General features: G+C 37.1%; 1 protein-coding gene and 1 non-coding gene across 2 annotated transcripts; one reads left to right on the top strand and one right to left on the bottom strand.

Annotated features, from left to right (window-relative positions):
* Positions 1-52: 52 nt before the first annotated feature.
* On the top strand, positions 53-1,302 carry LOC121247290. Its single transcript, XM_041145660.1, has 4 exons — positions 53-382; positions 501-848; positions 975-1,058; positions 1,246-1,302. The coding sequence occupies exons 1-4, from the start codon at positions 53-55 to the stop codon at positions 1,300-1,302; spliced, it is 819 nt and encodes a 272-aa protein (XP_041001594.1).
* Positions 1,303-6,436: 5,134 nt separating this feature from the next.
* On the bottom strand, positions 6,437-6,544 carry LOC121247973. Its single transcript, XR_005937372.1, has one exon. It is a non-coding gene; the product is annotated as a small nucleolar RNA R71 (small nucleolar RNA).
* Between the last annotated feature and the right edge of the window lie 10,944 nt (positions 6,545-17,488).

Below are 17,488 nucleotides of genomic sequence, written 5' to 3' on the forward strand. Positions count from 1 at the left end.
ACGTATGATATAAACATCTTTGGATTTCATATCATATTATTAGCATTTTCACATGGACCCCAATGCCGATATTTCACACGTTGATCGGGAAATATGGGTGGATGGAATGGAGGACATCTTCATTGACATGATGTTAGCTGACGCCCTTAATGGTGCACTGAGGGCTGGGAGGATCACTTCTAGGGACCATGCTTCCTATGCTGCACGTCTTACGGCTGTGGGCGTAAAGACGTACGATGCGAGTCAAATCAAGGGGAAAATACATCGGCTTAAGATGATGCAACGACTTTTCATAGACCTCATGCACCAAACTGGTATGGGATGGGACCCCGATACCAAAACGATTCTAGGGAGTGACGAACATTGGGCAAATGCCATTAGGGTAATGAATCTCTAACGACGCCATATTTTCCACTGTTTGCAATAGTCACTTTATTCATTATCACTTTTTCCTGCCTTAATCCCTCCCTAATATATTGAATTTAAATTTCTTTATCTAGGCCAAGCCACAAGTAAAGAAGTTTCGTACCTCAGGTTGCCCACGATATGCAGACCTCTGTACCATTTTTGGCGCTGCTGTAGCAACGGGCACACTCCACCACGCGTCCACCCAACCACCACCATCTTCGGATGAGGAGGAGCGTCTTGACGCTGAGATGCGGCGTCGGGGCCCGGCACTTGGCACCCAAGCCAGTCGGGATTTTGTCTTTGATGGCCCGTCGCAATTTCCCATGAACATGGGGACACCATCGAGTTGTTCTTCCCGACGGCGTCAGAAGGGAGGGCAAAAGAACCAGCACGACGAGAAGATATCGAACATGGTTGATGCGATCACGCGTTCCTATGAGGCACGCTGAAAGTGTTATGAGGGGAGAGGGGAAGCATCAGGGGAAAAACGTAGTAGAGGATCCACACATTGCATGGATAGTGATGATGGTTTCGATGCTTTTTCACACTGTGTGGCCTTGTTACAGGCACTTCAGCCCCCACTGCCTGACGATATTTTCTCCCGTGCGTTTGATCGGTTAATGAACCCCCTTGCACAACGAGGATTTTTGGTAATGGATGATGTCCATAGGCGAGCGTGGGCTATGCATAGTTGATTAGAGCGTGGGCTATGCATAGTTGATTGGACACTAGCTTGTGCATTAGAACTTCATTAGTTGCTTTGTTGAGTTGTAATTTTTCATTGGCGTTATGTAATATGTTTTTCTATGTGTCCTTCGTTGTTGTTAACATTTGTAGGTTTCATGGACATCTTTGGAAGATGTCCATGTTTTTATTATTTCATTCCAGTTGTGATGTCTCTGAAACCATCTTTTTATATTAACAGTATTGTGTTATGTGTTAGTTAGATCCACAAACTTCTGAATCAATGGGTTCGGTGTTATTAGAGTTTGTTTATATCTTGTTATTTCATGGATCTTGAATTGATTTCTGAAATACATAGTGAGAACTTGGCTTAGATGATATGTACATTTTGGTATCTGACTTTTCTGGTTCTCTGCCCAACGGGCAGCTGTAGGTTTTCCACGTCATCAACACTTCTCAAAGGCATAAAATTACATCAAGGGTAGAGGTTGCCTTCCAAAAAAGGTTATTGTTCTTCTCCAAAATGCTTTGTTTCTGTTGTTTATTGTATCAACCCTTTGATATTCACTTGAAAGAATGGATGGAAGGAGACCCCAAACAGTTCTGATGTTAAATATGAGAAACATCAATATCGTGGTTAAGCCAGACAGTTTTGATGTTAATAACTGAAATAAATATATATATTTTTTTATTTATAAGCAAAAGTGACTTTATTGAAGAGAATGAAGATGTAAATATATATTTAAAGTAAAAGTAAATGTATTAGCATGTACCATGTCTAGTCCTACATACACTCGGCAGAGTCAAGCTATGAATAAATCGACTATATACATCAGGACAGAATATAGTAAGATACAAACATGAAACATTGATAAAGTTCTCCTAAAAAACAGTTGTAACATCTGGTTTATTTCATATGCATAGGACCACGGAAAGTACCATATGAACAAGACTAGTGAAAAGAAAAACCATTAGTTATTGAAATAATTATTTGGACTGAAGCGGACCTCCCAATTACTTGGGCCTTCATTTTAAAATAGTTTATAACTCTGCCGTCTATTCTAGTTATGTCATGGCAGTTACTATTTGGACTGAAGAGGACCTCCCAATACTTGGGACTTTCTGAATATTGGGAACAACCCCCACATATAATAATTTTTTTTTTCATTTTTCCTTTTTTCACACAAGATGATTCCTTCTATATTGATTTTGATTTGGGTAGCAGTTTGGTCCAACGAATGTTATCTCTAAAAAAGGATTGCATATTTTGTGTGAAACACTACTCCAAAGCTCCAAACAGTTTTGCTGCACTGATAAATATATATATAATATATGTATATATAAAAGCCTATATATATTCATAAGAATTTATAAGTATATTTTAAGTGATATATGAAATAATTTTTGTTGAAATTATTTCATTTCCATTTGCTTGGAAATGGAAGATACGAGATATGGCCAAGAATCCCAAAGGTTTGCATGAATCTTTGCATATATTGAGATTGCTTATTCTTGTCTAGAATGGAAACGTACACTCATGTAAACTACTTCCCAATGCTATAGGTCAGTCCTGTTGGTCTATTCCCGAACTTGTCTTGAGTTTTTAACGTAGTTCCACATGATATAGTAGAGAATGGAGCATAACAATTCTTGGACTGACGGGAGTGATAGTGATGATCCGGTGGAGCCCATAGATATCATCAACGTTATTAGGATACTGTCCCACGGACAGAGAAGGAATCACCCAAGGCCACAACATAATATAGGCCTCCGAGGGCATCAATATATTTTTGGAATTTTAAATGGTCATCCAGATAACTGCAAGATTATGTTTCGTATGGAGGTACGTACATTCCACTGTTTATGCACATTGTTACGTAACAATCATTTGGTACGTGATTCTAGAAGAGAAGTGACGGTGGAGGAAGCTGTGGGTATGTTTTGCCTTCTTGTGGGTCATGCAGAAGGCCAGCGAATTGTAGGGGATAGGTTTCAACATTCGACACAAACAATCAATAAAAATGTTAGAAAAGTGATTAATGCATTATGTGAGGTTGGGAGACATTTGATTGTGCCAACTCCAACGGACAACGTGCACCCTTTTATTTCAAGCAACCATCGTAATTATCCTTGGTTTCAGGTAACAATTCGAATTGAAACTTTCTTGTACAACATGATGTAACAATCACATCATGCATTAGTTGGTTGTGTACGCGAGTCAGGATTTATTTATTGAGTTGATAGGGATGCATTGGCGCTATGGACGGTACGATGATACCAGCTGTCGTCGCAACTGAGTTGCGCGAGGCATATCGAAATAGGTTGGGCCGAGTTGCCCAAAATGTGTTGGCAATAGTTGACTTCGATATGAAATTTATATTTGTTTACACTGGATGGGAGGGATCCGCGCATGATGCACGTGTGTTCCACCATGCTGCAAGTGATTCAGAAGCTCGTTTTCCATGGCCACCAGAGGGTAATTTTCTTTTTTATTAACTTTGTAAAATATTTATAACTTGTAACTTGATTTGTTTTTGCCTTTATATTAATTGAAGTTTGTGTTTTGAAAATAAATGGACTCTCAGGTCAGTATTATCTTGTGGATTCAGCTTATCCATGCACTACGGGATTGCTGCCCCCATATCCAAGAGAACGTTATCACCGGAGTGATCGTCACAATCAGAGGGATTTTCATGGGTATAAGGATTATTTTAATTATCGTCACTCAACAGTTCGCAATATTGTAGAACGAACATTTGGTGTTATAAAAGAACGATTCACCATTCTCTCCAACATGCCTCCATATTCGGTTGGGCGGCAAGGACTGATTATTACAGCGTGTTGTGCACTGCACAACTTTATTAGAACGGTCACCCCCGATGACTGGATATTTCATACATGGAGTACGATGCATCTACCAGTAATTGAGCCTGCGGTTGGTGGCGGGGCATCGTCATCTGCTCATGTAGACTTGTCAATTGAAGCCCAAAACAATATGGCTGCGATTAGAGATGAGATTGCCATTTCTATGTGGGAAGCAAGGGGTGGCCATTGATGGTGTTATTTAAAAATTACGCGTGTATTTAATACTGATATTTTATTGTTGGCATTGAAATTACTTAAAATTTTCGACAACTGATGTATTTTATGCGAGCAATGAATTTAAGCAAGCAGTACGATTGTTGATGTGGATTGCTCAATCTTTCATCATGCTGGACATATTATTTATTTAATGACAAATGGTAGATGAATTACGTTATTGGATTTGGTTATTTACTTATTTATTTATTTTTACTTGTTGGGTTTAATGGTTGGTATTTTTAATTTTTTCCAAATTGTTATAGGTTTGACGATAATGGGTTTACTAACACAATGAAATTTATGTATAGCAAATCTGACGCAAATAATTTTAAGTATAAAAAAAAAAAAAATTATTCCTCATCCATGCATCACATTTATTTTAATATATTTTTCTCTTTTTTTTAACGAGTGTCTGCTTTAGTAATAATAAATAGCAAAAATCATTACAAAATATTATGAATGTCAAACAAATATTTGATAAAAAGAGATAGAAAAGATTTTAGCATAATATATTGTGAATGAGGTTGTGGTTTTTTTTTTAGTTTATCAAAATTTCGGATAATGACTCACTGAAATATATAATAAAAAGAAAAGTCTAATTACACATACAATGTAACATAAAGGAAGCATGAAATAAAAACAGGAATTTATTATATTATCCGAAAACTATAGATAGGCTGGGAGGAAAACGCCGTTCAAGGACATGAGGCCATTGCTTTCACTGTTCATGCGCGGGTAAATCTGATTCAGTGGCTAACTTGGCTGCTTTAAAAATAATATTATTAGCTGTGGGTCCCACACCATCAATACTTAAAAAAAAAAGTCAAATTAATCTTATCTCATTTATATAAACAAACACAATTTTATCTTATCTTATCTCATCTATACTCAATATATCTCAATACTATTCACACATATCCCAAAAAATCTCATCTCATCTCATCTCATCTCATATCTGAAAACAAACGGGACCTTACTGAATAACAAATATGCGAAATTAATTTTTATGGCTGCTATTTATTTTATTTTTATTTTTAGATTTTTGTTATCAATTATATTTATGAGTAATTAATTCTTAAGTAGGATTAGGGATAAACTTGCATATTAGATGATATTTTTAATTTATGTATTTGATTTTCAATTACTAAAATTCTTTTGTTTTATCATTTTCAATTCATTGTTGATGTTTTTTTCTCTGAATAATCTTAAACTTTATTCTGTTTATGGATTCAGTTATGCTTTTTCTATTGAATGGATTAGTTCTTTGATTATGTTTGAATAAATTATTTATCTTTATTGATTTAATTCTTTGCTACAATATCGCTCCCTGAGTATATTATTGTTGTTGGATTTTCTCAATAGGGATAATAATTTACGTATTTTAAAAGTGGTGAATGATTTTTCAAAGGGTTATATTTGGTTTACTTTTGATTTATAAATTTATACATTCCGATTGAGAATTTTGAGAATTGAGTTCCCAATTGAGTTACTTAATGAATTATGAATAATTAAAATGTCGGATTTGTGCAAGGGATTCCCAATACTTTACTGTTCGTCAAATTTAAATATTTTTTCTGTTAGTCACTTTGCTTCACTTTAATTTGAATTTAAAATTAATTTTTGCTCTCCATTAAATATTTAATATTTTTCTTTAGTTTGTTTGTTCATTCTGCTATTCTTTTAATTTGGCGCCATTGTCGGGGAGACGGTGGAAGAATCGATATATATAATTCATTTTAGTAGTTTGTAAAGACGGGTTCCCTCTTTTAACTTGCTGCATTATTATTTTTTTCCTTTCTTTTTGTAGTATTTTAATTTTTAGTATTTTTTTTACCTTGCATGCACAGATATAGAGACGCATTGGGTAGATTTACTTGTAGGCTTGTGCTAGAGTCATAATCAAAATTTTTAAATCCTTTTTTTGACAATCTATCTAGTCCCGAAAAAATGAGTGAACACGAAAATCAACCCACTAGAACTCTTCAGGATTACCTCCACCCTACATGCGCAGCATCATGCATCATGTTTCCAGCCAACAAGGAAATGAAAATCCATATGTGCACATTAGTAAGTTTGAGGAATTAGTTGCGACTTTTCATAGTCAAAATGCAACTGATGATGTTGTGAGACTTAAGTTCTTTCCTTTCTTTTTGAAGGATAGAGCTTAGAGTTGGCTATACTCGCTGAGACTATGATCTATTAGGTCATGGAATGAGATGACTCAGGTCTTCTTTAATAAATACTTTCCCCAACATAAGACCAATGCTTTAAAAAGGTAAATCTCCACCTTTGCACAAAAGTACAGTGAGACTTTGTATCAGTCTTGAGAGAGATTTAAGGAGTTGTTGAGTATGTGTCCTCACCATGGGTATGAGAATTGGCGCTTAGTGAGCTATTTTTATGAGGGACTTACACCTAGAGAGCGCCAATTTGTGGAGATGATGTGTAATGGTGAGTTCTTATAGAAAGATCCTGATGAGGCTATAAAATACCTCAATGAGCTTGCTGAAAAAGCTTACACTTGGACTGGACCTAGTGCTATTGAGAGTACAAATAGGTCATGACCTGCAGGAAACCCAACTGGTGGTGGAATTTACCATCTCAGGTAAGAGGATAACCTAAAGGCTAAGGTTGAGATGCTCACTAGGGAGTTATATGTGTTAGAGACTAAAGACTTAAAGCCAACACATGTGACTAATCATGCAGAGTCTTTTGGACCATGTTTTGTGTGTGGGAGGGTAGATCACCTCCCCTAAGAGTATCCCGCATTTGCTGAGATGAAAGGGATGTATGTGGAATAATGTAATGCCTTAGGTATGTACAAGAAGCCTTTTACACCTTTCTCTAATACCTATAATCTGGGGTGGCGCAATCACCCCATTTTTAGCTAGAAGTCTGAAAACCAGCCGTCTGCACACACCCTAGATCATATCCTACACCATATCATGCACCTTCATCTTCTAGGAGTCATTTAGAAGACACGTTGCATGCTTTTATTGAGGCACAGGGTAAGACTAATCAAAGTTTGAATCTTTGATTACGCAGGTTGTTGAAGAAAACAAGGATATAAAGACCCAAGTGTCCAAATAGATGAGCTCCTTAAGTGTGAATGACCGAGGTAAGTTCCCTTCTCAAGCTTAGTTTGCATCCTTTGGTCAACACATGGTGCAAGAGAATTTGAAGGATGTGAATGTCATTATGACATGAAGTGGTAAGTCATTACACATCGCAACAATGAACAAATCAGAGGATGTGGAAAAAAATCAAGATAGTAGTGATGCCGAATTGCCCAAGGAACCTGAGGTGACAAAGATTCCTGTTAAGGTACCATTCCCTCAAGCTTTAAAATCAAACAAGCGAACTCTGAATCCTAACAATGAAATCCTAGAGAATCTAAGGCAGGTAAAAATCAATCTTTTTCTTTTGCATGTGATTAAACAAGTTTCTACTTATGCAAAAGTTCTCAAGGATTTGTGTACAGTTAAGAGGAAGCACCATGTGAAGAAGACAGTGTTCTTGACAGAGCAAGTTAGTGTTCTAATTGAGCAGCAGATTCCCCCAAGTACAAGGATTCTGGTTGTCTAACCATTGCATGCAACAATGGAAATCATGAGTTTGGGCAAGTTTTTCTAGATTTAGGAGCTAGCGTGAATCTAATACCATATTCTATTTATTTGTAGTTGGGGTTGGGAGAAATCAAACCAACCATTGTGGTATTGCAATTGGCTGACCGTTCAGTCAAAGTACATTGGGGTGTGGTAGGGGATGTTCTAATTCAAATTGACAAATTTTATTATCCTGTTGATTTCCTAATCTTTGACACTGGCTCTGTTGTTGATACTACTTCTAAAATTCCTTTGATTTTAGGTAGGCCTTTCTTTGCCATTGCTAATACTCTTATTAATTGCAGGAATGAGCTCATGAAGCTGTCTTTTGGAAACATGACTCTCGGGATGAATATCTTTCATATTGCACAACAACCAGAAGATGATGACGAGAGCCACCAGACAAACATGAATGACTCACTTATGGATAGAGGAGTTTCTATAGCTTATGATTTTGATCCCCTTGAGTATTTCCTTGTTAATTCTGAGTTTGATTTTATCAGTGATCCATCTGATGTAGTTGATATTTGTGTTATTTTTTATAGAACTCAGGATTATGGCACTCAGGCATGGCAACCAAAGTTTTAGGAGTTGCTTGAGAAAGATGAAAAACAAATTCCTTCAAGTGTGGAAGCACCCAAAGTTGAATTGAAGCATCTGCCTAAGGGTTTAAAGCATGCTTTCCTTGGTCTAGGTGATACTTTTCCTGTTATTATCTCATCTGAATTGTCTGAGTCTCAAGGTGAGAAATTAATTCGGACCCTAAGTGAGCATAAGTCAACCTTAGGTTGGAGCATTGCTGATATAAAAGGTGTTAGTCCCTTGGTCTGTTCTCATAAAATTAATTTGGAAGAAGGAACTAGCCCTCATAGAGACCCCCATCGTAGGCTTAATCCTACTATGAAAGAAGTGGTGAATAATGAAGTGTTGAAACTATTAGATCTAGGAATCATATATCCCATTGCTGATAGTAAATGGGTAAGTCCTACACCGGTTGTTCCTGAAAAGTCAGGTGTTACTGTGGTGAAGAATGACCTGGGAGAGTTAGTCCCTACAAAACTTGTGACTGGGTGGTGGATGTGTATTGATTACAGAAAATTGAATGCTGTCACCCGAAAAGACCATTTTCCTCTCGCTTTTATTGATCAGATTCTTGAGCGTGTGGCTGGTCATCCTTTTTATTGTTTATTGGATGGTTATTCTGGTTATTATCAAATTGAAATTGCATTAGAAGACCAGGATAAAACCACTTTCACTTGTCCTTTTGGTACTTATGCTTTTCATAGAATGCCATTTGGATTATATAATGCACCTGCTACTTTTCAACATTGTATGATGAACAGTTTTGGTGACATGGCTGAAAATTGCATGGAAGTTTTTATGGATGACTTAACTGTTTTTGGATCTTCTTTTGATGCATGCTTATTGAATTTAGAGAGTGTTGACTCGTTGTGAGGAGAAGGAATTGGTTTTGAATTGGGAAAAATGCCACTTTATGGTACCTTCAAGTATTGTCTTGGGACATATTATTTCTTCTAGGGGGATAAGGTTGATCAATCTAAAATTGAATTAATCTCTAAGTTGCCTACACCTAGGACAGTAAAAGATGTGAGATCTTTTCTTGGTCATGCGAGCTTTCATAGGAGGTTCATATAGAATTTTTTCACCATATCTAGACCACTATGTGACCTCCTAGCTAAAGATGTCCCATTTGAGTGGACACAAGCTTGTCAAGAGGCCTTTAAAGTGCTAATTGACAAGCTTACCTCAGTACCCATAATGTAGCCACCTAATTGGACTTTACCTTTTGAGATCATGTGTGATGCTAATGACTTTGCTGTAGGTGCTGTTCTTGGACAACGAAGGGAGGGGAAGCCTTTTGTCATTTAAAATTGTTTATTTTAAAAAAGTAGATATAGGCTAACAACTTGGAGTCTTCACAGAGTATCTAAGGTAAAAACTATGCCCTTGTTCGAGTATTTTGAAGTGGGAGTGTTTGACCATGTGGTTTAACTACAACAATTTTGTTTTTTAGAGACGAAATTTATTAGGAACAATTTAGATTTCGTACCTAAAAGTACTTATTTGGGACGAAATTTAAATTTTGTCTCAAAACATGGATGAGGTAACGACACCGTTCGAACAGACTAAAATACGTTTGAACAAACTAAACGACGCCTTTGGTGACGAAATATTTCGTCTCAAACATAGAAAACCGTTCGGATAGACTAAAATACATTCGAACAACAATTTAACGATTGTTCGAATGGTTTAGTATCTGGTTGAATAGTAATTTGGCGGGTATGCATTTGTTTGGTTTGAAAACCGATGTTCCAAGTGACTAAAAATAAAGCATGATGGAGTGAGACTTTAGTGCAGATAAGGCTAGGATGGAAGCGTTGGATATGCAAAATGACTGTTTTCGTGGTATGTATATGTTTGGTGCAACTTGGGTTTGACCATTTTGAGGAGTCCATGAGTGTATTTTCGAGTTGCGGTTTTTAAGTCTTGGTTGAGTTACTTATCGGGCTATACATTGTAAAATGATGGAAAGTGGTGTCTTGAAATTTCATGTGAAGGATTTTTAGGTTATGCAATGAGGATTGGTGATGTTTATTAGGTCATAATACAATTTTTAGTTGAATACAAGAATAATACAATGTACAATCACGAGCAAATGAGGTTTAAAGGTCATGCCTACAAGTAGGGTAGAGTTCAGGAGAACTTAGATATGCACTAATGCATGTTTCATATCTATTTAATAGAAAAAAAGATGCTTATCCAACCATGGATGTTTTATAGGTCCCGTTTGATGCTTGGTGGTACCTACTATCAGCTTATTTTGAATAAGAATTGAGATAAGTGACTATGATCATATTTTTCCACATCACTTCATGTAAACTGAAAATGTAATTTTATGATTATTTAGTAATGTGGAATTTTATAAGGTACACCCATATATATGAATTATCATTGATAGCTGATAAGTGTTATTTTTATGCGATTTTTATTCACTTTTTTATTTATGAAAAGTATCATTTTCTCTTCAATACTATTGATTTTATTTTATTTCTACATAGTTTTATTTATTTTCTTGGATTTGAAGGAATGAAAAGATTTAGTACAAAATGAGAGCATTTTGGTACAAAAGAAGAGACTTTGGATCCAGACTGATGAGGGGCAGCGAGATTTAAAAAGAGCCGATGAGATTTGGGCGATGAGCCTTGTCTCGTGGGCAGTAAAGAGATTTCTTTCGCCCAAAGGCGATAAGACTTACCTCTCGGTAGGCGAGGAAACTCGCGACCAGAAGGAGTAACCAGAAGATGCAAAGACTTGGCGACAAGGCTCTAGGTGGTTAGATTGGGCGACTAGTCTAAACGATCAACTTAAGAGACCAACATAAATGACATCGTGTGCAACAAGAGAGAAGTCTTTCGGAACTTGGAAGGGTCCCACTGGTCTCCTCTCCTACCGAGAGGAAAGACTCCCGATTGGGATGAAAGACTCCTCTCGCCAACCTACCGAGAGGTAAGGCTACTTGTCTTTGCTAGTTGTTGCCCACAATGTCATTTAGGTTGGTCACTTAAGTTGGTCGTTTAGACTGGTTCCCTAATCTAGTTGCCCGGAGCCTTGCACCAAGTCTTCTCGCCCAGAGGATAAAATATATTGGCGCCAAGTCTTCGCGCCCAGAAGGTAAAATATATTGAGCCAAGTCTTCATGCTTAAATGGTAAAATATCTCGCTTATCGCCTAACTCTTGTCACCAATCTTGGTCGTGAATACTGGTTGAGCCTTCTGGTCGTACCTTCTAGTCGCCATTGTGTCTCCTCAGCTCTTTTCAAATTTCGTCACCTCTCATCAGTCTGGATCTGTAGTCTCTTCTTTTGTACCAAAATGCTCTCATTTCGCACTAAATCTTATCATTTCTTGAAATCCAAGAAGATAAAGAAAAATATATAGAAATAAAATAAAATTAATAGAATTAAAGGAAAACTGACACTTTTCATAAATAAAAGAGTAATAAAAATCACATAAAAATCACACTTATCATGCATGTCTACCATCCATATTTCTTAATATTTTCAGAGAAATGGAGACACATGTTTTCATTTAATGAACATTTTTACTTCCATTTTTGAAAACATAACTTCATTATAAAAATTATTAACAATTCATATAACATCATAATGTATGGTAACGTCATAGTTCCCCATATGCACTGTGAGTACCTACGAGTGACCATAGTACAACTCATGTTGAGACTACATTGTCTATAGACTCGTTCTCAATGCATTGGTAAATATAACATAACATCATAACATCATAATGTGTACACCTACCAGTATTAGATGTTATAACATATTGACTTCACTCCGACGTTCTTTAAAAAGAACCCATTCGAAATCTGTTGACTGTTTTTTATCAACCTAGAGGTTACCACTCCATTCTTAAACACTCTAGAGTGGACTAAGAAGTTCCACTAAAGTATTTTCCCATCCTAGCCTTTCGGGTCATGAAAAAAGTTATTTTCATGCTATGCTTGAAAAGTGTTTTTCATGACATGTGCATATATGGCAAACTTTCATGCAAAAAAGAAATTTATAGATGCAATATGAAAAAATGCTGAAAAATATCACATGTCATGTAATATGCACTCAATGTATCATATAACATGATATTTTATACTCAAGATGATAATTGAAATATGAATAAAATATTTATCAATAATTTATAAATAATCTATCAAGGTGTAAGTTAAAGGCCAACTTAGAAACTTCCTGAGTTTTTGATAAAGGTCGTAGCAACTGAAATCAAGTTCGTACTAAGTTAGGATTAATTCTACTATGGATGAGGTTCATAAACAAAGGTTTCAATCATGGGTATTTATAAAAATACTCCTAGACTTTCAAAAATTATCATTAAGGCTCTAATTTTTCACTAATTGCATACGAATTTCAAATTTAACCAAACTTCATGGACTTCATATTTTTGGCATTCTAAAACCATCTATACCCTTGGATTTCTAAAAATCAAAGTGGAACTTGCTCAAACAGTCCCAGCCCATGGCATGCACTCTAGTTGATGCCTAAGTGTGTTTTCAACTATTGATCCCTATAAATGCATGCATATGAGATTTTGTTTAATCACAAACAATCACTAAGGTCTTTAATGATATGATGAAGGCTAATTCTTGGATAATCAAGTTCATCCTAACACTTAATCATGGCTAACAACCTTAATTTGTCAATAATCTTCCATTAATCAAGTTTGATATTCTAAGTGCAAATCATCAAGGTATGTTTTCAAAATTCATCCAAATCATGCAAATTTCATTCTTATCACAATTAGAAGGTTCCTATATTCTTAATCATCAAGCCTAGGTGGGACAAATCAAGCTTCATGCCTTAATCACAAACTTACTAAAACCTATGCATGCTTTGATGATCAAAACAAGATAGAATTAAAACTTATCATGCTTTTAAACCAAGAATCAAACCTTCCATAATCATTATAAGACATTAATAAATCATACCAAAACATAATTAAGACATACCATAGCTAAATCCCCACTTAAAACTTTTTAAACACTTAAATCATCCTTTAATGACCTGGTTTTGAACTAAGTATGATGTTCTTCTCTAAACTCCACCAAATCTCATACCAACACCTGAAAACAAAGTTTGAAATGAAAACTAAGATCAAGAGCAAGAAAACTTACAGATTTTGTGGCCTTCAAAGCTCTCAAGACAAACTTGCTCAAGAACACTCAAGAACTCACCAAAAACCTACTCGGTTTCACTCTATTGCTCTCTAAGGGGGAGAAGTGCTCTCAAGACTCAAGAGAAAACTTGGAGCTGAGGTGTGGATGAAATAAGGGGGTGAAGGGGCCCTTTATAGGTAGCCAAAGGGAGGGGACGTTGGCCTTGGTCCAAGGTGATTGGTGGAAGTTGTTGTAAGAAGCTTAAATTTCCAGATTTGCACTCCATCACTTGTGTCATCTTGTGCAGACCAAAACAGTACCCTAAACCACCATGATTTCACTTCTATAGTTGCTACATTGCTCCTATAGGGGCTGGTCAGGTCGTGGTGCAGAATAAATAGAAGGAAAACCTACAAAACCAACCATGGGGCTGACGGGTTCAAAGTGATTTTCTTTGGATAGTTTTGTTCATTGTCTTGACTCATCTTTTTGACTCATCCTCATGGCTGATTTGTGCAGGTGAAAGGTCACTTCTTGAAGGTTTTTTCAGGTGGTAGAAGGTGGAGGGTTGGCTATCAAGTGATCATGGAGGTGCAGTTCAAAGAAGATGATGCAATGGAGGGTGGTTGCTGAAATTTCAAATTACCTTCATCAACTTGTGTCCTCTTGTGTAAGGGGAATAGTGGCCTAAAACCACCATCATTTCCTCCTTAATGTGGCTGCAATGGTCCTGTAGAGGTGTCCAGGTCGTGGGGCATGGTTCAGATGACAAAAATTCAAGCAAACCACCCATGCAAACCGGTAGATTCAAGTGGTTTTCGCTTGGCAGATTTGAGCTTCGGTTTTGGGTGGGAAAATCTGAGTCAAATTTCTCATGATGCCCATGGTGATCGCTCTTGTGGATTAGGTGGTGCTAGAGGTGGCATGAGGTGGTGGCTCAACCAAGGCAGATGCTTGGTTAAATCTCAACCCAACAGGTTCCCACTCAAACTAGACTTAGGTTCAATCGGTTTTGGCTTCTTGGTTTGGTTTGTGAAACCAATTTCATCCAAGGCTTATTCTGGGTTTGAATAGGTCTCATGAGGTGTCTAAGGACCATATTACCCTTGAGTAAATGTCACAAAATTATTGGGCCTAAAGGCAAAACAGTCCATGCACTCAAAGGTGATACACCTGAGCCGATTGATGCAAGTTTGGGGTTTGATATGTCATTTTCCTTAATTACATGTGGGGAGATTTATCTAAGGTATTATTAAAGTCTAAGTATGATGAAATGAAATAATAAAGCAAGAAAATTTTGGATTAAAAGGTTAATAAAATATTAAGGTGAAATTAAGCTTTAAAGCATGGCTTAAAAATCACTAGTCTCATGTATGTTGATTAATTGTCTTAGCCAACTTTCAAAACTTAATTTGGGAATTTGGGGTATGATATGGGCTTAAAGAAACCTATGGTATGTTGTATTGGGCTTTCAAATTAAAAAGTGAAATAGAACAAAACAAGGTTTTGGGCCTTGTGGACTTAAAAGGGCCATTTGTGCAAGTCTCTTGGGTGTGGGCTTTTGGTGTGGGTTAATGAGTGGACCTTATGCCTAGATTTGAGGGCCCATCTAAGGCTTCAAAGGCCTACCAAGTTTGGGTCCAAAAGATAAGTCTTTCTAAGGTTGGGCCAAAGGCCTTCACTCTCACCAAGTTAGGCCCAAAGGCTTCAAGCCTTCTATACTTTGGACTTAACTTCTAAAGTTCCACAAGAAAGGCCTATATTCTTATAACTCCCAAATTGGTCTAGGGCTTATGGTACCTATTCTTAGCCCATCACATCCATAGTGCATTAGGGCCTAAAGTCTTATGTCCATCAAGTAGGGCCTAAAGTCTTGTTGCCTCTCCTAAGCCTTTATACAAAAAAAAAAAAAAAAAAAAACTTGGGCCCTTATTAGTAAACCACTATTTGCGTCTTCTCCAATTCCATCAAATTTAACCCAAATTGCTTAGCCCATTAATGTGGCAACCATCCAATATGCCATGTGTCATTCCCTTAGGGGCCCTTTGGCTTCTTATCCTCAAAATTAACAAATCACTAAAAATTCTCCAAAATAATGTTACTAACCAATCAAGCTCCACAAATTTCCTTTTTCCTCAAAAATCAATATTGCACTAGAATTTTTTAATAATTCTTCTAAACCCAAAGTATACGGTCCTCTTGCCAACACAAATATCCAAAGTTAATCTTATTCTAGAATAGCTCAATTTCTAATTAACTAGGATTAAGGCTACTATGGTCAAGTCCACTAAGGTCAAGGCCTACTGAACTTTTTAGGCGGGGTGTTACACCATCCCATCACGTCATATGGTTCACAACCACCTTCCAAACTGCACATTGATCCATATCTAATCCCGTCACTTCATAACACACTACCATATAACCAACTACATCACACTGTACAACAACCCTATCACTTCACACTACGCACAATCATAACACAACTGCCCAAACATCCCATCACTTCACAAAGTATACATCACAAACTTCACATTTAATCCAATCACTTCACAACATACCATCATATCACAACTACATCACACACTGCACAATAACCCTGTCACTTCACACTACTTGCAGCCACAACACAACTACACAACGATCCCCATCACTTCACACTCCAAAACCAAATCATAGCTATTCCATTCATAACCCATAGTTCACAATTCACAATTACCAACAACAACGCACCATTCACAACACCAATTAAGCTTCACAAACATAATAAATTATCGAGGAAAATATATAGAAATTATACCATGGTTAGGGGCTGAAATCGCTGCGTGCCGCTTGCTGTCCGGCAAGGTCTCACGGTGGTGGTTACATATGTGCAATGAGGGGTTGGGTTAAGGCTTGGTGGTCACTGTCGTGATCTTAAAACAACGTCTGGGACTTGTGCAGGTGCACAGTGGAGAGTTTCGTGGGTTTGGTGATCTGACTGTGCATGGAGTGGATGAGAGTAGAGGATGGGTGGAGCTGTTGTGGTGCCCCCAGCCCCTGCTTGGGATTGGACGGTGATTAAAACGCTGGGACATATAACACAAGGATACACACCCCTCGTACATGACAGATAATATTCTATGCACCTAAGTACACTAGCAATATGCAATAACGTAGTAGCAAAAAAATAGTATAGGTTGGATAATCTAAGCAATGCGATAAGCAATTGCAAAGTACATGGCATCGTACTAACATCATATCCCAACAATGTCCAAAAGCATAGACATGTATCATAAGGATATAGCATCTCAAAAGCATAGAGTATAGTTTAAATCTCTCAAACACAGGATCTCCTTAAAACATAGTTCCACAAAATGGTGAGGTCTAAAACCATAAGTCCTATCTTTTTTTTTTTTTTTTTTCTTTTCCCACAACATAACTTAGCTTCCCATTTTCTTCATAACTACTATCCCATCAGGGGACAGACACCAGAAGACCCCATGGGATTGCTGAGGCTCTGGCGGTATCAAACCTAAGTCCTTCGCCGTTGCCTTTGCATCAGCTGAGGCCTTTGAGGCTCGTTCCAGATAAGTAGACAGTTGGTCCATATTCTACCAAAACTTCAGGTTCTTGGATGTTGATAGATCATAGCATCGATCTTGGTCTCACTAATACTAGTTAGAATCTCTCCAAGAAGCTTAGCCGTATGTACTTGACACAGTTAACACAAGCATACAAGAGGTACATCATGAAATGCGTGCATGGACATGTACTTGACATATGACTTGACCATTTTCAAAAGATGTGTAACAAAACTTTTCAAAAAAACCTTTTTAACTTTTCTTATTCACGAGTTCTTAATCAGGACTTGCCTTATCAGAACATATCACAAGATTTGCATCGAGTGGTTCTTATCACATAAGCTCTTATTCTTGTTCAGAGGGTGGACACAACACAGTTCCCCTTAGCACCGCATGCTCCTGCTAGTTACCGCACCATCCACAGTCCGTGCACCGTGATGGATACATCA

This window comes from Juglans microcarpa x Juglans regia, chromosome 1S (assembly GCF_004785595.1).
Source record: "Juglans microcarpa x Juglans regia isolate MS1-56 chromosome 1S, Jm3101_v1.0, whole genome shotgun sequence".
Taxonomy (NCBI): Eukaryota; Viridiplantae; Streptophyta; class Magnoliopsida; order Fagales; family Juglandaceae; genus Juglans; species Juglans microcarpa x Juglans regia.